The 23338-nt window shown below is 41.2% G+C and overlaps 1 protein-coding gene across 1 annotated transcript in view; it reads right to left on the bottom strand.

Moving 5' to 3' along the window:
• ATP8B4 (ATPase phospholipid transporting 8B4 (putative)) overlaps positions 1-23338 on the bottom strand; it is a 157077-nt gene that overhangs the window by 114272 nt on the left and 19467 nt on the right. Inside the window, exons 3-4 of the mRNA XM_077828428.1 lie at positions 7667-7780; positions 5926-6024 (exon numbers count right to left, since the gene is read on the bottom strand). Coding sequence (XP_077684554.1) covers positions 5926-6024; positions 7667-7780 — 213 coding nt within the window. The remainder of the gene's footprint in view (positions 1-5925; positions 6025-7666; positions 7781-23338) is intronic.

A 23338-nucleotide genomic window follows, 5' to 3' on the forward strand; every position in this document is an offset into this window, starting at 1 on the left:
AATTTAATGTCACCTCCTGCATAATACAGGCCATAAAATTTCATCCACTGATGATTTCTACTTGAGCTAGAGCATTTCTTTTAGAAAGACAGCCAATCCTGATTTAAAGACTAAGGCTACGTCTACACTGCACACCTTATAATGGCGTGGCTGTGTCACTGCAGCTGCACTGTTGTAAGGTGTACTGGGTAGCCCACTCTTTGTCGCAGGGAGAGAGCTCTCAAGTCTCGGTGACAAAATAAAACCATGCCGAATGAGGGGCGGTAACTTTGTCGACAGAAAGGCTCCCGCCAATGAAACACTGTCCACGCTTTTTGCTGTTAAAACTTTTGTCGTTCAAGGGGATGTTTTTTCACATCCCTAAGTGACAAAAGTTTTAATGAGGAAAGTGCCAGTATAGACAAAGCCTAAGTGACAAAGGGTATGTCTACACTGCAAAGAAAAACCCATGGCACTGCGGCTATGTCTACGCTACTGCGGTAAGTCGACCTATGCTACACAACTCCAGCTACGTGAATAACGTAGCTGGAGTTGACATACCTTAGGTCACGTTACCGCAGGGGGTCAACAAGAGAAACTCTCCTGTCGACTTACCTTACTCTTCTCGTCGGCGGTAGAGTACAGGGGTCAACTGGAGAGTGATCTGCTGTCGACTTGGCGGGTCTTCACTTGACCCACTAAATCAACCACCGGTGGATAGATCTCAGAGCGTAGATCCCGGCTGTAGTGTAGATGTAGCCTGACTCTCAGAGCTTGGGTCAATTGACTGGGGCTCACAGGGCCTGGCCTGCGGGGCTAAAAATAGTGTAGATGTTTGGGTTTGGTCTGGAGCCTGGGCTCTGAGACCCTCCCCCCCTTTGGTTGGGTTTCAGACCTCAGACTCCAGCCCGACCCTGAACAACTACACTGCTCTTTTTAGCTCCAGTTGACTCAGACTCTGAGACTTGACACTGGGGGTTTTTCTTTGCAGACATATACAGAGAGCCCATAACATCCCTTGGTAACTTCTTCCAATGACTTATTACCCCTACTTTTAAAGTGCACCATACTTTTAGTCTGAATTTGTCTAGCTTCAACTTCCATTGAATGCCTTTGTGTGGTATATCTATTAACAAATCTTATAGAACCTGATTAAGTCACCTTAATCATCTATTTAATATGCTAAATAAATAAATAAATAATGCTTCTTAAATCTCTCGCTCTAGGTAAGGTTTTCCAGAACCCAAATCATTGTCTCTTTTCTGAACCCATTCCAATTTTTGGAAGTGTGGACACCAGAAAAATAAATATCCATGTTAAATATATCAAAAGACAATGAAGAATTACTGACTGAAAGCTTCAGGATTAAGCTAGCAAGTTGACAGAGAATAGAAGGATGGGGAAACCTGGCTGTGGCAGAAGCTTGGCTTTGTCAGAATAAGCTGAAATGTGTAAACTTGGGCTGGTGAGGGGTAGTGTGAAAGTCTATGAGAAACTTTGAGGGAAGACAGCTGCCATTATAAATTAGAGGTATACATATAAATTTTCTTGGAGAGAGACAAAGCAAACATAAGATGAAAAAGAGGGCACACAAAATACGTACCTGGACTTGAGCTCATCAAAAGCAGTTTGTGACAACTTCTTACTACAACTTAAACTTGAGTGAGGATTTATCTTTCAGCATCCTTCATCTTTCTAGTAGAGGGATGGTAGTGGTAGTATTTCCTTTTTTTTTCCCCTTGTCCAAACACTTTTTCTGGCTAATCACCATAGTCATTTGATACTTCGGTTGTTTAATGAAGCCCAATCCTAATTTTTCTCAATAATTTTTGAGAGTTTGTATTCAACCTTGGTTCAAGACTTAATATTCATGTGGAATAGATTAAGTTGCTCATTCATTTTAGTGTTCAAGTTTACTGCACCTCTGCTTTTCTGACTCATGTCAACATGATTTATTTTTATACATATTGAAGGTCACAAGCTGGATTTCATTTTGCTTTGGCTGTAAATTTTAAATTTACTCTATAATCAGTAACTTTTCTGATCACCATAAGATTTGTTTTCCTGTTTCTTTGGTACTGTTAAGAACAGCTTATGTGAGAGAGGCAATGTAGTGTAGTGGTCTATGAGTGGGCAGTCTCATCTGTTCACAGCTTTGTCACCACTTCACTTGTGTGATCTTGAATAAACCACTTGAAATCCTTGCTTCTTAGTTTATCCATCTGTAAAATTAGTAAACCACCTCTCAGGGCGTTGAAGAGACTTAATATTTGCAAATGACTGAGATCCTTGAATAAAAGCGTGTGTGTGTATATACACACACACACACGTACGTGTGTATACAAAGTATTTTTATACTTAATCCTGTCTGATATTTTTTGCTTTCTTTTCTATTGTAAAACACACTCCCCTCCTTCTACAGAGGAAGAGACAGATAACACCACTTTAATTTTAATGAGGCAATTCTCTTCATCCATTATAGATTATTTCTTTTGCTTGTCATTTTTCACGGTATTCTCAAAAGCATAAAGGAAATAGAGCCAACTGGTTGCAGACTAATACTACTGAAAACACTCTAGTTACACTGTCCACATGCTAATTTGGAGAGCTTTATGTGTGGTTACAGAGATTACCTGAGGCAGGTCAAACTTAGTCTAACAATCTTATCAGAACCAAGACAGTCTTCTACTTTTTGTTCAAGAGTTATCAACTGTGTTTTAAACCCTGAGAGACTAACATGTTCTAATCCTATGAAAATTAACAACAAAATACATGCCAAGCTGTCCCCCAGAAGTTCTTCTTTCTGTTCTCTCACTTTTTCAGCTTTCATATCTCCCTCACAAATTTTTCTTTGCAAAAAGACCCTAGTGTCATGTGGCGGTTTCATTCGAACACCTATTTAACGGATTCTTGGCATACAGGCTTCTGAGAGAGACAAGGTGGGTAATGTAATATCTTTTATTGGATCAACTTCTGTTGGTGAGAGAAACACACTTTTGAGCTTACACAGAGTGCTTCTTCAGGTCTGAGAAATGACTGTCACCGCTAAATACAAGGTGAAACAGATTGTTTAGCATCAGTAGTTAATACATATTTTAAGGGACCATGCAAGGTGAAGGGTCTTGTTAACTGGAGATAACAGAATTACTCATGAACTTGCAGATGCTATGATAGCTCATGCTGCTCAGTTTTCATTCAAAGATCTTGGTATCAACCACATTCTTTTAATTTAAAATCTAAGACTGATCTTATGATGCTTGTGCTCTCCCAGTAAAAATGTTGTTTCCTCCCTGCTTTTCCTCTCCCTTTAAATCTGTTTTTATTTTTCCTGACATCAAAGCTTGTAATCCTTGGAGTCATCTGAGTCTGATTAATATGAGCCTCAAAAAAAGAAAATAAAGTTCTGACGGTGCAACTGTCTTGTACCATCTCACTGGGATACAGAGATTCTTAATCATGCCTGTATCACGTTCTAACTGAACTATTCCCAATAAATCATGTATCACTCTTTACCACTTCCCTCAAGAATATCAGCTTTTGAGATTTCAGAAACTTACTCCTTATCAAAGAGAATTTCCCTGCTCTCCAGTGAAACGTCAGTGTCTTTAAAATCAGTCTGCTTACACTGAAGTCATTGTCATGTTCCTGTATACGCTACCTTGGAGAGCTTATTACTTCATACTTCCCAAGGCAAACCCAGCTTTCCATTTTAAGTAAAGATCAGTGCTTGATCTCAGCTAGGATTAGTAACTTTAAATCTCCATAATATGAAATAGACTGTACTACCCTTCTAGGATTGTATTCTCAAGGTACATCTATACTATGATAAAAGACCTGCAGCATGGCTGCGGCTGGCCCAGGTCAATTGACTCCGACTTGGGCTGCAGGACTATAAAACAGTAGTGTAGACTTTTGGTCTCTGGGGGTATGTCTACACTGCAATTAGACACATGCGGCTGGTCCATGGGGCTTGGGCTGTTGAATTGTAGTGTAGATGTCCAGGCTCAGACTGGTGTTCACGCTCTAGGACCCTGAGAGGTGGGAGGGTCCAGAGCTTGGGCTGCAACCCACATCAGAACATCTACATTGCAAATTAGCCCGAGCCCTGCAAGCTTGAGTCAACTGGCATGGGCCAGCCATGGGTATCCTAATGGCAGTATAGTATAGACATACCCTGAGACCCCACAAGGGGGCAGGGTCTCAGACCCTAGGCTACAGCCCATGGGCAGCTGCTGAACCAGCCATAGGGGGAGGCTAGCCCCCAGCCCCTCCCCTTCTACTTAAGGCCCTGCCCCTCACCATCCCCTGAAGGAGCCCAGAGCACCCCCACCATAGCCCTAGCCCCAGCCCCCTGCCCCAGGCCACCCAAGCACCCCCAGCCATGGAGTGCCCCGAGCCCTGGAGTTCCAGCTGAGCCCCCAACCAGAGCCCCAGAGCACTGGGAAGCCAGGGGGTGCAGTTCCAGCACCCCAAGTGCCAGGTGGGCAGTGCAGCCACGGAGCCAGCACCAGCCACCATGAATCCCAGCACCATACCAGCTCTCCCCAGCCCCAGTCAGCCTAGGCTACTATGGAAGAGCAGGAAGGAATTGCACTGCAGGCAGGGGCCTGGGGGTGAAGCATGGGCAGGGCCATGCCAGGCCATTTTGGGAGGCACAGTCTCCCCTAGCCTATGATACCCGCCACCCATGCTGCAGCCTGAGCCTGAATTCTACAGTTATTTTATAGCCCCACAGCCTGAGCGCTGCAAGCTCGGGTCAGTTGACCTATGGTCTGAGACTCATTGCTGTGGGAGTTTTACAGCCACATAGATATATCCTAAAGAATCTGAAGAACTCAGAGGTTTCTCTGCTATTGCAGTAAGACTTCTGCCTCACAGATCCATTTCACCACTCCTTGTCCCTTGCATCATGTCTATGATTTTCCATTGTTTTTTTCCCTGTTTGTGCTTTATCTGATGCAAAATGCTTCACATGGGGTTAAAAAAAACTGCACCAAGGTAGCATCAGAACATTTTAGCCATAAAGTATGATAGCTATACATGAGATCTAACACAAAAGTTAGATTTAAAAGGTCATCTGCAACAGTGTTTTGTTTAACTTCGTTTCCCCAATCTAGGGTTCATATAGACACATGGATTGTTTTAAAATTGGGGAGAAATACGAATAGTGTATTTTACAGATAAAAGTGAGATTTGGTAACTAAAAACTCCATGCCACTAGTAAAATTCTACACCTTTACTCCTCATGCATTTGACTCCTTTTTTGGCCCCCACCCTTTCCCCCGCCCACTTCCACCCTTTCCAAAGTGGAAAAGGGAGTGTAAAAAAGCCGTTTATATAAGTGCTTTAGGATCCTTGCGAGTCACTATATAGATGCATTATGGTTTTTATTGTCATTAGTTCATACAAATATTATGTCATTGTAGAAAACTGGGAGCTTTGGAACTAACAAGTAAGAGCAGGATCAAATGCTTTACAGTCATAAAAGTCACAAGACTTTGGCCATTATATGGGATAAGTTAACAAAGGGTTTGAAAATGACTAATATTTATTTTTGGCATTTATTCATTTTAATCTGTTTATACAAGACTTGGGACAAGGATTTACCTCCATCAGATCTATTATCTGTGATTTAATGAGCAGATTATAACACACTGTGTATAATACTTACTGACAGAAGTTGTAACAGAATGGGAAAGGAAGACTTCTAAATCTGTTAAATTGAACAACAGCACAACATCTACCAAACATATTTTAGACACTGTGCCTTTTAAGACACAAATGTGCTCAAGTGATCGCAAATAAAGCTTTTTTGTGAATACATGTGCCCCTTCTACACAGTATGGCACTAGAATCAATATGTGAATAATATGCTACCTAGTAATTTATGTAACAGTACATGGACAGCTGAAGACTTTGTAAAAGTAACTTACTGCAAATACTTACACAGTCATCTGTCGCATCTTTGACAGCAGTAATGGTAAATACCATCATTAAAGGCACAATGGTAGTAAACCAAGACAAGGAGGATATTTCTGGAATCAGCTACAAGATAAAGTTCTATTAAATACTTTTTAAAAAAATCTTAGTGAAATTTCAGTAACAATATTTCAAAGTAATATTTTTCATAAAAAGTAGTACTGTAGTAAAGAAAATCTGCTACATTGTCATAATTAATACACAGGGCGGGTAAAATTGCAGCAAATGGAATAGTGTGTAAATGAAGAGCCAAGAGGGGATGAGCTGGAAGAAAGAGAAAAAGAACTAGAGAGAACCATGGGGAGAAGAGTAGATATGGGAGAGAAAGATTAAGAATGGATAGCACAATGAAAGAAAAATGGGGAGAGAAAAAGAGAAGCAGAGAAAATGAAGCAAAAATAGAAATCAAGGAAAACAATGAGAACAGAGATGAATAACTCACACTGACTTCAGTGGGAGGTATTCATAACCTATGAGAGGAGAATAGGGCCCAAGTAAAGCAAAAGGCCATGAAACAATACAAAAGTGTAAGAAGACCTACTGTGAACTAAACCGTGAGTAAACCCAAAATACATTTTGCTAGGTATATGGAACCTTAAAGAATGCAATACAAGGGAGAACACTCAGAAAAAGGAAAAATTCCAAAAAGAGAGACAAGATGGGTGAGGTAATATCTTTTATTGGACCAACTTCTGTTGGTGAGGGAGACAAGCTTTCGAGCTACACAGAGCTCTTCTTCAGAGGCTCCTTCTTAAAAGATCCCAGACCTGAAGAACTCGGTGTAGCTCAACAGCTTGTCTCTTGCACCAATATAAGTTGGTCCAATAAAAGATATTACCTCACGCACCTGGTCTCTCTTAAATCCTAAAACCAACAGTGCTATAAAAATACTGCATACAAAAAGTGAGACGGAACAGAGAAAGATGGCAAACAAATGAGAGCCACAAACAAAGAATGAGAGATTAGAAAAATGTTTATTAAATAGCAGGAAAGATTTTTATTTTATTGAGATCTTTAAAAAATATTCTGTGCCAAACTTGTACATTTGACTAGGGTTTCATTTAACTATAGATGCAAAATTCAGATTTATTCAGGTCCAGATTTCAAGTCTCCCAAAAGTTTGGACTTGGGATTCCATTACAGAGAGACTCTAATCATGAAGTTCTGATTGGGGATGTAGATTTTAATTTAGACAAGAATAGTTTTCTATATCACCTCACATACTCTAGGCATCCTACAGAGATCATCAGGGCTGGTTTACTTATCCAATTAACTTAAGTTTAAAAAGGAACAAGCAAACCAGTTTGGGTAAAACAAGAACTAACCTGGGCCTTCACCCATACCTCAAACTGCATCTAATCATTTGAGGAACTGCCCTAACAAAGAAGTCTGGTGCTGCTCCTTCTCTGCTTCACCACATGTGCCCAACAGGCTCTTTCTCCCCCTTGTCATGCCCATTCAATATTATCTCGGAAATACTCTTAATAGAGTTCATCAGAAACAGTCATTTTAGGCTATTTGATATTTGTCCATCAACGGCTACATTTTAATACCCATGAAATCTGATCAACATAGAACAATTTTACTCATTTGTTTGGTATTGTAAGTGGCTATTGCATTGCTATTAACACAAATAATTGGGTCTTTTTGTTAAGAGAAGAGAATATCAAAATTACACTTCCGCGAAAAAAAGAAAGTTATACATCACCTGTAAAATCAGAAGGGAAAGGAAGTAAGCATTTGCAACCCTCTGGAACTGTTCAAATAAATTAACTGGCAAGAAAGTAAGAATGTTGTATTTAGACGTTTTGATGCGATTGTTCTGAAAAATAAGAGAACAACGTAATGCATGTTAGTACCAGCAGAGAAAAATCTAAACTTATACAAAAAATCTACTTAAAGTTTGGAACACACAGCAGTAATGACACTTAAAATCAGAAAGTCATCTTGTAGCATCTCAGTTTTGTTACAATTATTGCTTAAATTGTTGATTATAAATATTACTTAAATTATTGGTAATAGAAGTTCTAATTTTCAACAATGTTTTAAATCAAGATATAAAATCTTTAGGCAATAAATGGGAGCTTCCAGATTCCTTATCTGGAAACTCTTATTTAGGGCAGGTAAGAGAAGCGTGTACACACTAGGAGAAAGGATGGATTCAGGAAGGGTTTAGACACATACGCTCCTTATTCAGGAGCAATACCCAAATAGTGGGGGCTTGGGGCAAGGGGGCCGGGAAGGGGATTCCAATAAGGGTTTCATGTATTTCCCAGCAGATGTCACTGCAAGACAGAAGCACAGAGGAGGCAGATATTAAGCTATGCTAGAGGTAAAATGCAACACCCAATAGCAAATTGCACACCCACACACATTTGCTTGATTCTTTTACTTTAATGCTCTGAAATGTACAACCCCATTCAACACAACCTACATTTAGCTTGGCTGCTATGAAAGCCTGGAATTTATTTATTTTTTTGGGGGGGGGAGGGGGGGACTGCAAGACCCACAAAAAGAACATATTTCATTTCTGAAGTGGACCTTGTGATTCTGGTTATCTTACTATCTATGGCCCTCACTTCTGCTGTTTTACTACAACAAATGTTTTCCTTGGTGACAACTGTGATTACTTTTACAATACTATGAATATAAAAAAACCTTAATCATTCATTAATGCTGTAAAAGAGCTGGACTCACCCCTGCAGTGCCTCCTGCTGGTCATTGGGAATTAGTGCTTTTCCAGCCTGGAGTGCCCTCTGCAGTCCAGTGATCCACACAGCTCTGGCCCCCGTGTCCCTCACAGACGCCGGTACCCCTTTCTCTAGGGTTCTGCCCCCTGGCAGTACCCCCACACTCTGCCACTGGGTCTCCCCTTCCGGGGGAACCCCCAACCCACTATCCCCACCTTGCCTCAGTCTAGGCTACTGCCAGTCATCACCAAGCCCCCACTCCCTGGAGCAGACTGCAGTGTAAAGACCACTCATCATCGGCAAGGGGGTTCAGACCTGCTGTCTTCCTCTGTCTCCCAGTGCCTCAGACCAGGCCCTACAGCCTGGGGAATTGCCAGCCTGGAGTGCCCCCGCTCAGCCTGCTCCTCCCCCAGCACTGCACCACCCTCAGTACTCTGTATGGCAGCACAGGCGGGCCCTACTCTTTCCCAGCCTAAAGAGAGACTCCTTAAGCCACTAGCTCACAGCTTACCAGCTGGGGCCTGATTGGGGTGTGGCCCATGTCATAAATATAAAGGGAATATAATATAAAGGCTAACCACCTTTAAATCCCTCCTGGCCAGAGGAAAAACCCTTTCACCTGTAAAGGGTTAAAAAGCTAAGATAACCTTGCTGACACATGACCAATGAGGAGACAAGATACTTTCAAAGCTGGAGGGGAGGGGGGAACAAAGGGTCCTGTCTGTGTGTGTGATGCTTTTGCTGGGACCAGAGCAGGAATGCAGGTCAGAACGCCTATAAAGAGTTAGTAAGCAATCTAGGTAGATATATGTTTGATTCGGTTTTGTTTAAATGGCTGATAAAATAAATTGTGCTGAATGGAATGTATATTCCTGCTTTTGTGTCTTTTTGTTACTTAAGGTTTTGCCTGGAGGGATTCTCTATGTTTTGAATCTGATTACCCTGTAAGGTATTTACCATCCTGATTTTACAGAGGTGATTCTTTTACTTTTTCTTCAATTAAAATTCTTCTTTTAAGAACCTAATTGCTTTTTCATTGTTCTTAAGATCCAAGGGTTTGGGTCTGTGTTCACCTATGCAAATTGGTGAGGATTTTTATCAAGCCTTCCCCAGGAAAGGGGGTGTAGGGCTCGGGGGGATTTTGGGGTGAAAGTGGTTTCCAAGTGGGCTCTTTCCCTGTTCTTTGTGCACCACTTTGGAATAAAGGTTCAAGAACAAAGCATAAAGCATAAAGGTTCAAGAACAAAAGGTAAAAGTTTGTACCTTGGGGAAGTTTTAACCTAAGCTGGTAAGCATAAGCTTAGGGGGTCTTTCATGCAGGTCCCCACATCTGTACCCTAGAGTTCAGAGTGGGGAAGGAAACTTGATAGCCTAGCTGCGGCTACTTCCCCAATCAGCCATCCCCAGCCACAGCCCTCTCCAGGGCTGCTTTTAACCCCTTCTATTTTAGGAGCAGAGTGGCCACATATTATCTAATTGTAACTTATGCAGCACAGTATAACACATTACATATGAAAGCATGTACCAGAGTACATTGTTCTTTCAACAGGCTAGCAGACTGATATCATGGGGTAAATTAGTTTAGTCTGTATCAGCTGTTATCCTGCAACTCGGAATATCACCTCAGAGAGGTCTGTCTTTTCAAGACATGTTGATTTGTAACTAATCTGAAATTTTGCTAGTAACCAAAAGGAAAATGCTTTGTAAGGGATAATTATAATTTGCTGCTGGTACCATGTCTGTTATAGCCAAGACAAAAATGAAAGTTGTACTGCTCCAATCACTTCCTCAAAGGGTCCATTTTAGTGTCTAAATATAAATCCTCCAGGCCATTGGTATGCAAAGCAGTAAGTTGTGCAAGAATGGCCACAGAAAACCCATAAATGCGGTTACAACTCTGAATTAGGTCCACCAGTGGACACTCACTAGATTGTTGTATTTGGATCAACCCTTGGGGTTCCATATGCTCTTGGCCTTTTAGGTTCAAACAGAGTCTTGGCCAGGGGCGGGCAAACTACACCCCACAGGCCAGATACAGCCTGCAGGCCATTTTAAGCTGGCCTGCGAGCTCCCGCTGTGGAGTGGGGTCTGGGGCTTGCCCCACTCTGGTGCTCCAGCCAGGGCACAGTGTCGGGGGCTGCACCATGAAGCTCCCTGCAGCCACGGGGTGGGCACACTCTGGTGCTCCAGCCAGGGCACAGGTGCGGGAGCCACACCACACAGCTCCTGGAAGCCACACCACGCAGCTCCTGGAAGCCACGGCATGGCCCCCCTCCAGCACTCCAGCCAGGGCACAGGGTCGGGGGTCTCACCACGCAACTCCCGGAAGCCACGGCATGGCCCCGCTCCGGTTCCTACGCACTCCAATGGCCCCCTCCGGCGCACCAATGGGAGTTGCAGGGGAGGTGCCTGCAGACATGCTGGGACATGCTGCTGCTTCCGGGAGCCACTTGAGTTAAGTGCCGCTGGGAGCCTGCACCCCTGAGCCTCTCCTGATGCCCCAACCCCCTGCCCCAGCCTTGATCCCCCTCCCACTCTCCAAACCCCTTGATCCCAGCCTGGAGTACCCTCCTGCACCCCAAACCTCTAATTCCCAGCCCCACTCCAAAGCCTGCACCCTCAGCTGGAGTCTGCACCCCTTCCCACATCCTTGATCCCCCTCCTGCCTTCCAAACCCCTCAGTCCCAGTCCAGAGCCCCCTCCCACATCCCAAACACCTCATTTCTGGCCCCACCCCAGAGCCTGCACCCCAACCAGAGCCCGCACCCCCTCCCGTACCCAACCCTAATTTTGTGAGCATTCATGGCCTGCCATACAATTTCTATTCCCAGATGTGGCCCTTGGGCCAAAAAGTTTGCCCGCCCCTAGTCTAGGCACTGGCTCTGGGTTTCTAGGCACATTCTCAAGGTAAAAATCCTTTGTCTAGGATCCCTTCTGAGATATACAGCTCTGCAGTCCTAGACCTAGGAAAACTAGTGTCAGTTCCCCCAAGCTTCCCCAGTAGTTTTTGCAAGTACACAGAGTTCAACCAATGCTGTGCACCTTTCAGATTACTGTTTCCCCTTCAGGGACTACATGATAATGAAAGCAAGTAACACAGATACTTTATAAGGAATTTCTAAACCAATCACACTTTACTTATGGACAAAGCACAAAAGATATCTACAGAAAACAACAAAAACCTGCCGTCAAAAGCCTCCCTCCAGTAGCCTCACCATTTCAACAACCCTCAGGTTTTTGCCAGTCCTTCCACAGCCCTGGGTCCCAGGACCATCCTCTCTTCCTGCACAGCCTTGCAATCTGGTATCTTCTCTCTTTAAAATGGCAGGTAAGAAACCCTTCCTTTTATAAGTTTCCAGTCCCCATGTCAGGTGACCATTCCAAATGGCTGCAAGTCCCTCACAGAATCATAGAATATCAGGGTTGGAAGGGACTTCAGGAGGTCATCTAGTTGGAAGGGACCTCATCAGCTGATCCATTGCTTAGTTACAAGCCTACTTGGAAGAACTGGTTCATCGGGTGGCAACTAGCTCATTGTCCTAGAATGCTTCCATTTGAATTGGAGTTCCTCCAGGTTAACAAACCTTGACTGCTTTCCACTGTTAGCCTTCTGACAACACCTCCAGGAATCCCAGTTCAATATGGAGATTAAAAGACAACAGTGAAGGTACAGTGCAGTTTTACACTTTTGTGGCATTCATAAAACAAAATGGATATAGTTTGATAGAGATACATACAGACATACATTAGATGCTATCTTGGATCACTGAGTGGATACTGTAGGCTAAAATCTGGCTGCCACATGAACACAATGAAACCCACAAATAGAGGAGGAATATGGGGCAGAAGTTCTACATGCACAGATACTGGCTCCCCACAAAAAATCCATGCAGAAAACTCGTGACAAGAACCGAGATGGGTATTTCTGGCAGGGCTACATTAGTGTGCTTAGGGTTCCTGACCCATGCAGATTCTTCTTTCTTTTAGGAGGACTTATCTGCTGAGTCAATATTTTGGGAGCCAACAATCAAAAAGAGCCACTGATGGTCAGGCTGTGGACGTAAGGTACTGATGCTTCTGCAGCTTCAATGTGTGTCTATTTTGCGGGCATTTTTTCAGATAGCCAGCAGATGGCCATATATTTGGTATATGAATACTTATCTAATATTGCTTTCAATATATATGTGTTATGCCCAATTTCTAGAGGAAGTTGTATATTTTATTTTATTAGAGGATCTGTTTTAAGTTAGTCCTGGCTAATGAAATCTACCTAAAACTATCATAGTAGTGTTTAAATTTAGTCAAAGAAAAGAGTCTCCACTTTTCTGGCCAAAGTTGAGGCAGTTGGGAAGATCTGGAGCTGAGAGAGACGGATATTCACTTTTGCAATGGAATTTGGTGGGCATAGGTAGAATTACTCCTTTGTTACTCTTTTTTAGAATTATTTTATACACTTTATCAGCTTCATAATGCACTATTTAGTCATTTCTCTTGATGTATGTACTCAACCATTCTGCAGACCTCTTAAAGATACTCTCCCCGGTTTTTACAATGTGTTTCTACTGTAAAACGCAAGCCTGTAAAAATGACACTTAATTACTTTGCCACCTGTACGTTTTCAGCTCTTTTTACATTAGTGATAAACACAGGAGGTGGGGCTTACTATTTAATTCCTTTTATAAATGCAGAGGCAGTACAGCTATGGGACAAAGAATTTGGTATCTATTCTTGCTCAAGCATCATCAACAGAATTGTTAATCAAATTCCAACTAAATGAATTCTTTGCATTGGTCTTCACTGCAGAGCATGTGAGGGAGACTGCCACACCTGAGCCATTCTTTTAGATGACAAATCTGGAGAACTATCCCAGATTGAGGTATCAGTAGACGAGGTTATGGAACACATGATAAATTAAGCAGTAATAAGTCATCGGCACCAGATGGTATTCACCAAAAAGTTCTAAAGGAACTAAAATATGAAATTTAAGAGCTACTAACTGTGGTAAAAAACCTTTCACTTAAATCAGCTTCCTTATTAGATGACTGGATGATGGTTAATGTAACACCGATTTTTAAAAGAGGCTCCAGAGGCAATCCTGACTATTACAAATCAGGTTTCAGAGTAGCAGCCGTGTTAGTCTGTATTCGCAAAAAGAAAAGGAGTACTTGTGGCACCTTAGAGACTACCAAATTTATTTGAGCATAAGCTTTCGTGAGCTACAGCTCACTTCATCGGATGCATTCAGTAATCCTAACTTCAGTACCCACTAAATTGGTTGAAACTATAGTAAAGAACAGAATTATCAGACACCTAAAGGAACACAATACGTTGGGGAAGAGTCAACTCCGCTTTTGTAAAGGAAAATCTTTCCTCATCCATCTATTAAAATTCTTTGAGGGCATCAGCAAGCATGTGATCCAGTTGATATAGTGTACTTGGACCTTCAGAAAGTCTTTGACAAGGTCCCCACATCAAAGACTCTTATGCAAAGTAAGCAATCATGCGATAAGAGGAAAGGTCCTCTCATGAGTTAGTTACTGGTTAAAAGACAGTAAACAGTAAGAATAAATGGTCTTTTTCACAATGGAGAGAGGGAAATAACAGGGTCTCCCAAGGATCTTTACTGGCACCTGTGCTATTCAACATATTCATAAATTATCTGGAAAAGCGGTTGAACAGGGAGAGGTGAATTTGCAAATGATACAAAATTATTTAAGATCATTAAGTCCAAAACTGACTGCGAAGAGTTACAAAGGGATCTCACAAAACTGGGTGAAGGGGCAACAAAATGGCAGATGAAATTCAGTGCTGATAAGTGCAAAGTAATGCACGTTGCAAAACTTAATCCCAACTATAGATACAAAATGAAGGGGTCCAAATTAGCTGTTAACACTCAAGAAAAAGATTTTGGAGTCATCATGCTTCTCTGAAAACATCTGCTCAATGTGCAGTGGCAGTCAAAAAAGCTAAAAATGTTAGGAACCACTAGAAAAAGGATAGATAATAAAACAGAAAAATATTATGATGACACTATATAAATCAATGACTGTCTCCTGCAATCACCTTGCAGTCTGTTATACCTTTTATTTCCTGCCAGGAAACAAGAAAGTAGTCAGTCAATCTGGCTTCTGGTCCTTCTACTCTTGTAAGTAATAAGATACTCATCTCTTTTTGTAAAAAATGTGTTGGAAACTACTAGGTCATGAGCTTGTGCCAGTTGCACTATGCTTTCTCCTTCATCATTTAAAGTTCCATAGCCCTGGCCACCACATATGCTACAATATCCACGCATGTCTCTTCCAACATTCCTATTTAAATTGGCACCAATAACTACTTCATTTTTTAGAATTTGCTGAAGAGCAGTGTCTAACATTTCCCAGAAACTTGCCTTCTCTTCCTCACCACAGCCCAACTGGGGCACATGTTTAACAAGCCACAGTAGCAAAATATGTTTAGCAAACTCTGATAATACAAAGAATAAATAATATGTTAACTAGTAAGGGATAGTGTTTTAAGAGCACAGACAAGATATTCTAGTACATCTCATGATATTAACTGATTATCTTAAAGGGCACAGTCAAGATAAAACAAATGTATCCTTACCTTTAGTACTCAGTAATAATACCTTGATTTAGAGATTATTGGAAAATGTCATGACATAGCACAATATTTTTAATGTCTGGATTTTTGTTTGTTTTATAACCAGATCTACTTAGATTATTCAAACTAGAAAAATATTCTTCAGCTCTATGGGCATTAATTCAATCAACTAGAACAGTCACTTTCAGTCTTTTGGATCTACGGAGAACACTGTGTCTCATGTCTCAGGAGTCTAATTTCCTACCCATAATTTACACAGGGAAACATGGTTTATAAATATTTTCTAGCCACATTTTCATTACAAAAATTTTGTTAGCCAGTGTTGTTAGTCTTGCATAATTCTCTGAGCACTGCTTCATTGAATTATCATTCCTGGTTTCTAACTGTCATTGTGGTGAACATAAATGGTCTTTGAACTGAAATTTATTTGCAAAGCTCTGATTTTGAAGAATTCGTTGGGGAACAAATTAAATTTCCCTTTGAGACTAATTTAGTTACTGTACGGTTTATTTCCTCCAAGACACTCTAAACAGCATACGTTGTACAACGACTTTCCCATACTAGCAAGAAATTTTTTCCTTCAAGAATGACATAGCTGGAGAGGAGGATGAGAAGCCCTGTATCACTGTATCCACAAACAATTGATATACATATATATGTAATAAAGGACATAAAGCATCAACCTTCCAGTGCCTAAAAAGAAATGTATTCTTCCTGTATTACCTATACCTACAAAACAGACAGGGAACATTTGAAGCCAAATTCAGACCTGGTCTAAATGGGTTCAACGCCACTGACTTCAGAAGAGTTTCACCTGCTTTCACCATGTCTGACTTTGGGTTCACAGGGCATAATTCAGCTAAAGCTATCAAGCAACTATTTGCCGTTAGCAGAATTTTATTTAACGAATGGCATCCCTACTTGCTAATTATCCACTTTCAATCTGTAACTAACTGTAATGATAACTTCCAATTACAGGAAAGACTGTGGCTCACAAGTGTCACCCTGGGGGAGCTCTGGGAGACATTATGCCTCAGGAAACACCATGGTTCCCAGGCTACCTAGGAATCAAGGGACTGTTCAAGCGGCACCATTCTTTGGATGGTGCAGCAAACTCCACCCTGCATCTCCTGGACAGTTCCACAGGTTGAAACAGAGACGGCAGGGCCATGTCCCCACCCCACTCTCTGCTATTTGCTGCTTTCTTTGGGCTGACTTGCACAGCAGGGGCCCTAGAAATGAATTTTCTCCGAGACTAAGGATTGTTAAAGGCCTAGCCCTTCCATGGAGGGGAGGGAGAAAAGGAGTTTGCATTATAGCCCTTCTACTTTCCCCATCGCTCAGACACAACCTGGCCTTAATATCTTTATAGCAGTAAGCCCAACACTTTGCACCTATGTATTCGTTAACCCTTAATTTTTTCCTCTCATATGTTCTAATTTTTATTCCCTAGATGGTATCTAACTCTCACTCCCATCTCTCAGAGAGATTGAAATACATCTGTAGGCTAACCTAATCCAAGTACAATTGCAAAACAAATTATTGAGATCAGAAAAGAATTGAGGATCATAAACCAAAAGGTGACTTGGGGCTTACAAATATTTAACTGTTAGTCAGTGATCCCACAAAGATTTACACACATGCTTACTGTGACTCTGAGCACCCCTGTATTTACACCCTACCTACTACTGTAATAATCTTCATACAAAATATGCCTTGGAAGTATCATTTGAAAACTAACAACTCACTGATCATTAATATTCTTGTGTGATGTATGTACACAGTGTGTATTAAGAGATATGGATATAAGATACAGTCATGACTAACCTATGTTTAAGCCAGGCGTATCAGGGGATGTTGGTAAACAGGTCTGCCCTAGACTAAGGAATGTGCCCGATCATCAGGCAGAGATAATTAAGGTATATTTACATATAAGCAGTAAACAAGGCCATCAAACCAACAAAGGGTGGGGGGAAATTGCCAGAAGCAGAATAATTTGCATTTTAGCAAACACCAGCAGGGGAAGAAAGAGCATGGAGCTTCCTTCACCTCCAGACTCCATGTCACCTTCCTCACAGCTTGAATAAACTACTTTGAGTGATGTCACTCAGAAGAATCCATTTAAAAGGTTTACTGGTCTATAAGGACAGGGGGCCGAACCTCAAGTGTAAGCAATTGAATCAACAGATTGTATACAGCATTACTGTACTATAAAAGTGTATAGAGTGAGGTCTTTTCTGAAAGCTAATGACCCACTGGTGATTAATATAATTCTGAAATGTATATATTAACACTATATGAGAGAATATGGATACTTCATGATACTATGCTTTAAAGTCTGTGGCCAAACAGGGACTCCCTCCCAGACAACAAAGAAGGTATCCACCTGTCTCCTATGTAAATTGAGCATGGTAGAGTCAAAACAATGGAAGCCTTATGTACAGACAAGGTGATAGGATGCCCACAGGAAGGGAAGAACAGCATGAGGTCATCCTGCCTCTTGAAACAAAATCATTGAACTTTGGAAGTTACAAGCAAGGAAAGAAACCAACTTCTTAATCCATCACTAAACAGATACCAGAGAGCAGACCTCTTGCAAGCCGAGAAAGATGGGTGCTTCAACCAAGGAGAGGCTGAAGTCTCTGGAAACTGAATATAGCTGAGAGACCTGCTTAAGCAATCTCTTTCACCTAAGAAGAGAAAGGAACCAGCACTTTTGGGCTTCTGGAGAAGATTCTGACTGAGGAGGGGGTCAGACACCATTTTTCTGGAAGACTGTGGGTGAAAAAAGCCATCTTGAACAAAGCCTGTCCCTTGATAGATTAAGTTTTAGATTTTTAGATGTGTATTTTCACTTTTATTTACTTGAGACCCTTTCTAACTTTATTCCTTTTACTTGGCATCACTTAACCTATGTCCTGTTAATACATTTGTTTTATTTTTACTATAAACCTACTCAATGTTGCAGGGAAAGGTGTATTTAGCCAGTTAAGTTAATAAGCTGTGATGTGCTTTGGTCTCTTTAAAGGAGCAAATGAACCTTGTTATTTCTCTGAACAGTTCAAGAGAGGGCTGGACACTGCAGAGCACACAGTGTGGGGAAAATTCAGGACTGGGAGTGTGTTGGGGTCACCTTGCTAGTTGTAACCAAGGCTGGTGGAAGCCAGAGTGGGGCTGCAGACAGGCTGCTGGGGTCAGAGTTGCTGAACCAGAGCTGGCTGCATCGCATGTAGACACTCAGGGTGTGATCTGCATGCTTGTTTGCTGACTCTGAGTATCCCAGGCTGGGAGTAACAGTACCAAAGTCTTGTGAGATGCTCAGGATTACAGGTAAGAGGTGACAACTCCTCACTGGTCTGAACTGCACTCGAAACCCCATGAAACTTACCCTATGAGTAGACCCAATGACTTAAATGGGATTACTCATGGTGTGAAAAATTAGGCACAAGTTTAAGTTTTTGCAAGATAAGGGACTTCTATTGCAAACACTCTTATGCCCTTTTCGCTCTACTAAATCCCCTCATATTTGGATAAATTCTACACCTGGTATTTTCAAATGAGCATAAGGGAGTTACGTGTCCAAATCCAATTAACTTTTAATGGAAGTTGGGTGCCTAACTCCCTCAAGCACATTTGATAATACTAGGTAAGAGCTCTAAAAAGGGTGCATTTCTCAATACAATCCTGCCTAGTCACTCCAGTGAAAAAGTTGACTGACCTAGTATCAAAATATAGTTGGAATGTCTGCATAATAGCACATGCACCAATCAAAGTTTTACTGAAATTAACCCATCATTCTTTCATCTAGACAGGAACTGGTGCTCTATAAAATATAAAGCTGGGGTGGGCAGGTGTGGGGGTGCATCCTTGCCAAGCAATTTAGAGCTCATGTAAATTCAAGGTATTTTCACTCCTGCTTACCTAGAGCAGCTAAATCATCTTCTATATGTCTTTAAATATTAAGAGAACCAGTTTCTCCTTTGTTCTCAGAGTCTTCTCTTTCCAAGTTCATGCTTGTTTTCTCACACTGAAGCTAGGAACTGACATCAAATGCTTTTGGTATTATTTAACATACACACGCACGCCAAAGCTACTCTCAAAAGCCTATAGAGAACAAGTAGCCTTTTCTTCAAAATAATACTAATTATTTTTTTAAACTGCATATCAATGTCCAGCTAGAAGAACAGGCAGCAGGGAGCTCACTATGAATATCTCATCCAAAGAACAGCAGCTGGCTCTACCATCATACATGACTGTGCAAATCCTTAAGCCTTTGACCTTCAGTCCCAAAGGAAAGCATGCTACCAACTGAACCAGTTTGGCACTTGGTACACAGGCACATAATTAAGCAATAACTGATATCTGGTTATCTCTCTATGGCAGATATAATAGCAGGAAACCTAATAATAAACTAAAAATATTAAATTGGCTGGCACAAAATGTTACTATGTATTATAAAATAGTGCAAGTTAACAAAGCAAAAGTCACTATTTTATGGCATAGGAAGGGGAATTTTTCCTTTGTTACAAAGGAGAGATGTGAACACAAGCGGTGATTCCTTTGAATGGCCACCACAGAGGGAAATAATGAGAACAAACAAGAGATCATGTTGTTTTTCACCACTGTGTATAGAACTTCTGCCGTGGGAAGAAATAGATCACTGTGGGGAGAAGAGAAGGCCCAATTTTTTTTAAATGTAATTTTATTATTTGGTGACTCATTGTGAAGCAAGTAGTTTCACAATGAGAAGTAAGTTGGGACTACCAAGTTACTTAATACTGAAGTAATATTACAAAGTATTACATAGTTTTTAATACTTAGCAATACGATTATCCAATATTAGCTACATAAAGAGCCAAACTAACATACTCATATTATTCATCTTCCAATGAGCAAAGAAATTTGAAACTGGTCTTTTATACTTCAAGGGTCTTTTGGCTTGTCCACACTTGAAACACTTCAGCTGCAGCACTGCAGCTGTGCCACAGTAGTGCTTCAGTGTAACACACTACAGCAACGGGAGGGGTTCTTCCACTGGCATAGTTAATATACCTCCCCAAGAGATGGTAGTTAAATCAATATTATTACAAAGCAAATGGTGGTAGCAAAGAAGGTAAAAGATTACAAAATCTGCTGTGCATTGAAAGCATACAGGTATGCATGTTTTATTCCAATGAAAACAAGGATTTGGGTTATTTAAACATTCTCGTGCAGTGTTGTAAACCCAACAATAACATATTGTGATAGTGCATGGGAATTTATACAGTGAAACTGACTAGCTGAAACAAAAATGGAATGTGCAGTCTCTTTTCAATGTCAAAAAAAAAGAAAGAGATTTTATTTATTTGAATTTTTGCAAACAACAATAAAAGAGTATCCATCCAGTACTCTAGTATCTTTAACAAGCTTTGTAACATACACTAATAAATGTACACAATGAGATCAGGAAGTAAACTTTCATATCTCTGTGGCTAACACCTGTGGCTAAAACTGAAATAATGTTGAAAATTCAAATTACTTTTCACCATATGATAAAGTGTTTTCAGACATGATTTATATGCTGCCACCATGCCTTTAAACATTCTGCAATGAATATACTATCATAAGCTAATTCTACTGAAGTAAATCACTTCTAGCAAGGGACTCAGATAATTAGTGTCACAGACTCACTATGGGATTCATCAAGAGTGAACCCTAAGATCTCATATTATTTCAAGAACCCTAATGACAACACCAAGGAAAGCTGTATGTGTTATACATGCACAGGATAACTCACGGCTCCAGAGTGAACACAATGCTGTGAGTCCTATAAGGGGGACTCGTGTCTTAATAAAACTATGATGGTGTTGCCTGAGCAATATACAGTTCCTGAATGGCACCAGAGCCCGAAGGGAGAATCATGATTTCGTATACCTTCCAGGATTCTCCATTATCCATAATTTTAGACCTTTTCATTTATAAGCATGTAAGGGCATTATGCATAAAGAACATAAGTATCATCAGGATTTTTGCATGTGCATGCAAGGCAGAATTGTTTAAAAGTGTATTAAAATGGCAACTTCTTACTCAATAGTTCAACTTCCTGTATGTATTCAGAACAAAAGCTACTTACTTTAGGGATAAAACAAATTCACACTAATTTTATCTCCTGCCAACCCTACAGCATCAATACAGTTCAACAAGAGAGACAGCTAGATTCTATCGGCTCATGTATCATTAACAGAAATCTCAACTAAGTTCCAGCTCCAATGGTGTTGTCCAGGAGCAAGGGAGGGCAGAATGTTTACAGGAGGTGACCATGTACGAGTCATTAAAGCATAAAACTTAACTCACAGATCCCAGGTTGCACAGGGAAGGCTGACTGTTAAACCCTCTATTATCTTGTAAACTAAGCATATCTGATGCACAAATCATTGAGAGGCAGAGCAAACATAGAAACGTATTATGCCATTTTTGCAGTCAGTTTTCAGAGTAGAAAACCACTTTACACCATTAGTTTACACTAGTATTCCCACAGTCAGTATCACTGAGGGATAGGTATTACCAGCTTTTCTTTTTCGATTTGAAAAGAAAGAAATATAATAATGGAATGAGCAAAAGATGTGAGGTGAGGAAAAGTTTTGGAGAGGAGCTCATGAATGTTGGACAGCTGATTGCAGTTTGTTCTATTGAACAAAACACTCTTGCTCCTTTTTTATATTCTTACCTCTTGAGAAAATTATTTTGCACACAACTGGCATACTCCAAAAAGGGCACAAAGTCATCCAAGTTGTAAAACTTACTTTTGGACATGGGGAATGTAAACCCAAAGTCTCTTGTGAAATGATTCACCCTTGTAGCAGATTCCTCCAGACCCAATTCCCTCTCATGTGGACAAATCTAAAAACTAATTTATGCTCTCCAAGCTGGTTTATGGGCAAGGAGGCTGCACTTGCCAGTTGATTTTCCAGTCAGACACTACCCTAATATCAGGATCCTGTCTTTAGGAAGTTTTTAGTTGCTCTGGGGTCCATTCCTGCAACACCATCTCCATTGTTCCAATGGATGGACCAGGAACATGGGCTCTCCTGCAAATTAGACAAAGAGGCAGATACATCCCCCTGAATGACTAATTCCTTGCTCTCCTGCATAGGTGCTGGAACAAGGGTGCTGGGGGGTCTTGGTAGTATCTAGTATGCCAGGCACACAAGTTTCTGCAAGTCCTCTGCCAATTCAGGTGGGATTTCTTTTTTCCCTCTCCTAGCACCAAACTGCATGCTGACGGCTCATTTCATAACTCAGTCTGTTTGCCTGGGTAAGTTCTGCAGCACAGTCAGAGTTGGGCCACCCAAGTTAGCTGCTAGTAAATCCCCTTTCTGTCGCTCATCCTAGTCACTCATTTGAGCTATAATGTTGAATTGAGCAAAATAAGCGTCCCAGGGAATTTTTCCCTCAAAGATAATGGGCCTTTGCATTATCTGAGCTGGGACAGCCAGACCTCTCTCTCTCGGCCTCTGCGGTTTACAAATGGGATAGAAAACTGTTGTAAATGTCTGGTCTTATCCAAGTTCTCTGTCTGGTTCAATTCCTCATTCGGACGGCTGCCTTCCACTGTGGTTTGACCCTTTGATTTCCTTCTGGAGTTGATTTTCATCTCCTTAAGTCCTTTCTGCAACTCATCTTGGTTAGCAAGTTCCAGATTGCCTAAAGCTTGCTTGGTCTCCACTATTTCATGGAAAACCTTCTTGTCTATGGGAGTGAGATTGCTGGTCACCTCATCAATCTGTTTTACCATTCCAGACCAGGAGTTTTGCAGCTAGGCTTCCCAATCTGTGCAGATACTTTATAGTTGTTGATCCAGAGATTTCACCTCTGTATGCAAGTCATCTCTCAGCCCTCTCTGGCAAACCTCCAGGTATATTTTAATCCCTTTTGTGAAGTCTCCAGCTCCTCTTTTAGATCTTGCTTTAAATCACACTGGTCATTTTTTATTTCTGCAAGCACCTCTATTTTCAGTTCTCACCTTGAAACTGAACCCCACTGCTAACATCAATGTTGCCCCTTTTTTGATCCTAGTGGCCAGTAAAAATTCTGGGTCCTGGGGATGTTCT

This window comes from Eretmochelys imbricata, chromosome 10 (assembly GCF_965152235.1).
Source record: "Eretmochelys imbricata isolate rEreImb1 chromosome 10, rEreImb1.hap1, whole genome shotgun sequence".
Lineage (NCBI taxonomy): Eukaryota > Metazoa > Chordata > Testudines > Cheloniidae > Eretmochelys > Eretmochelys imbricata.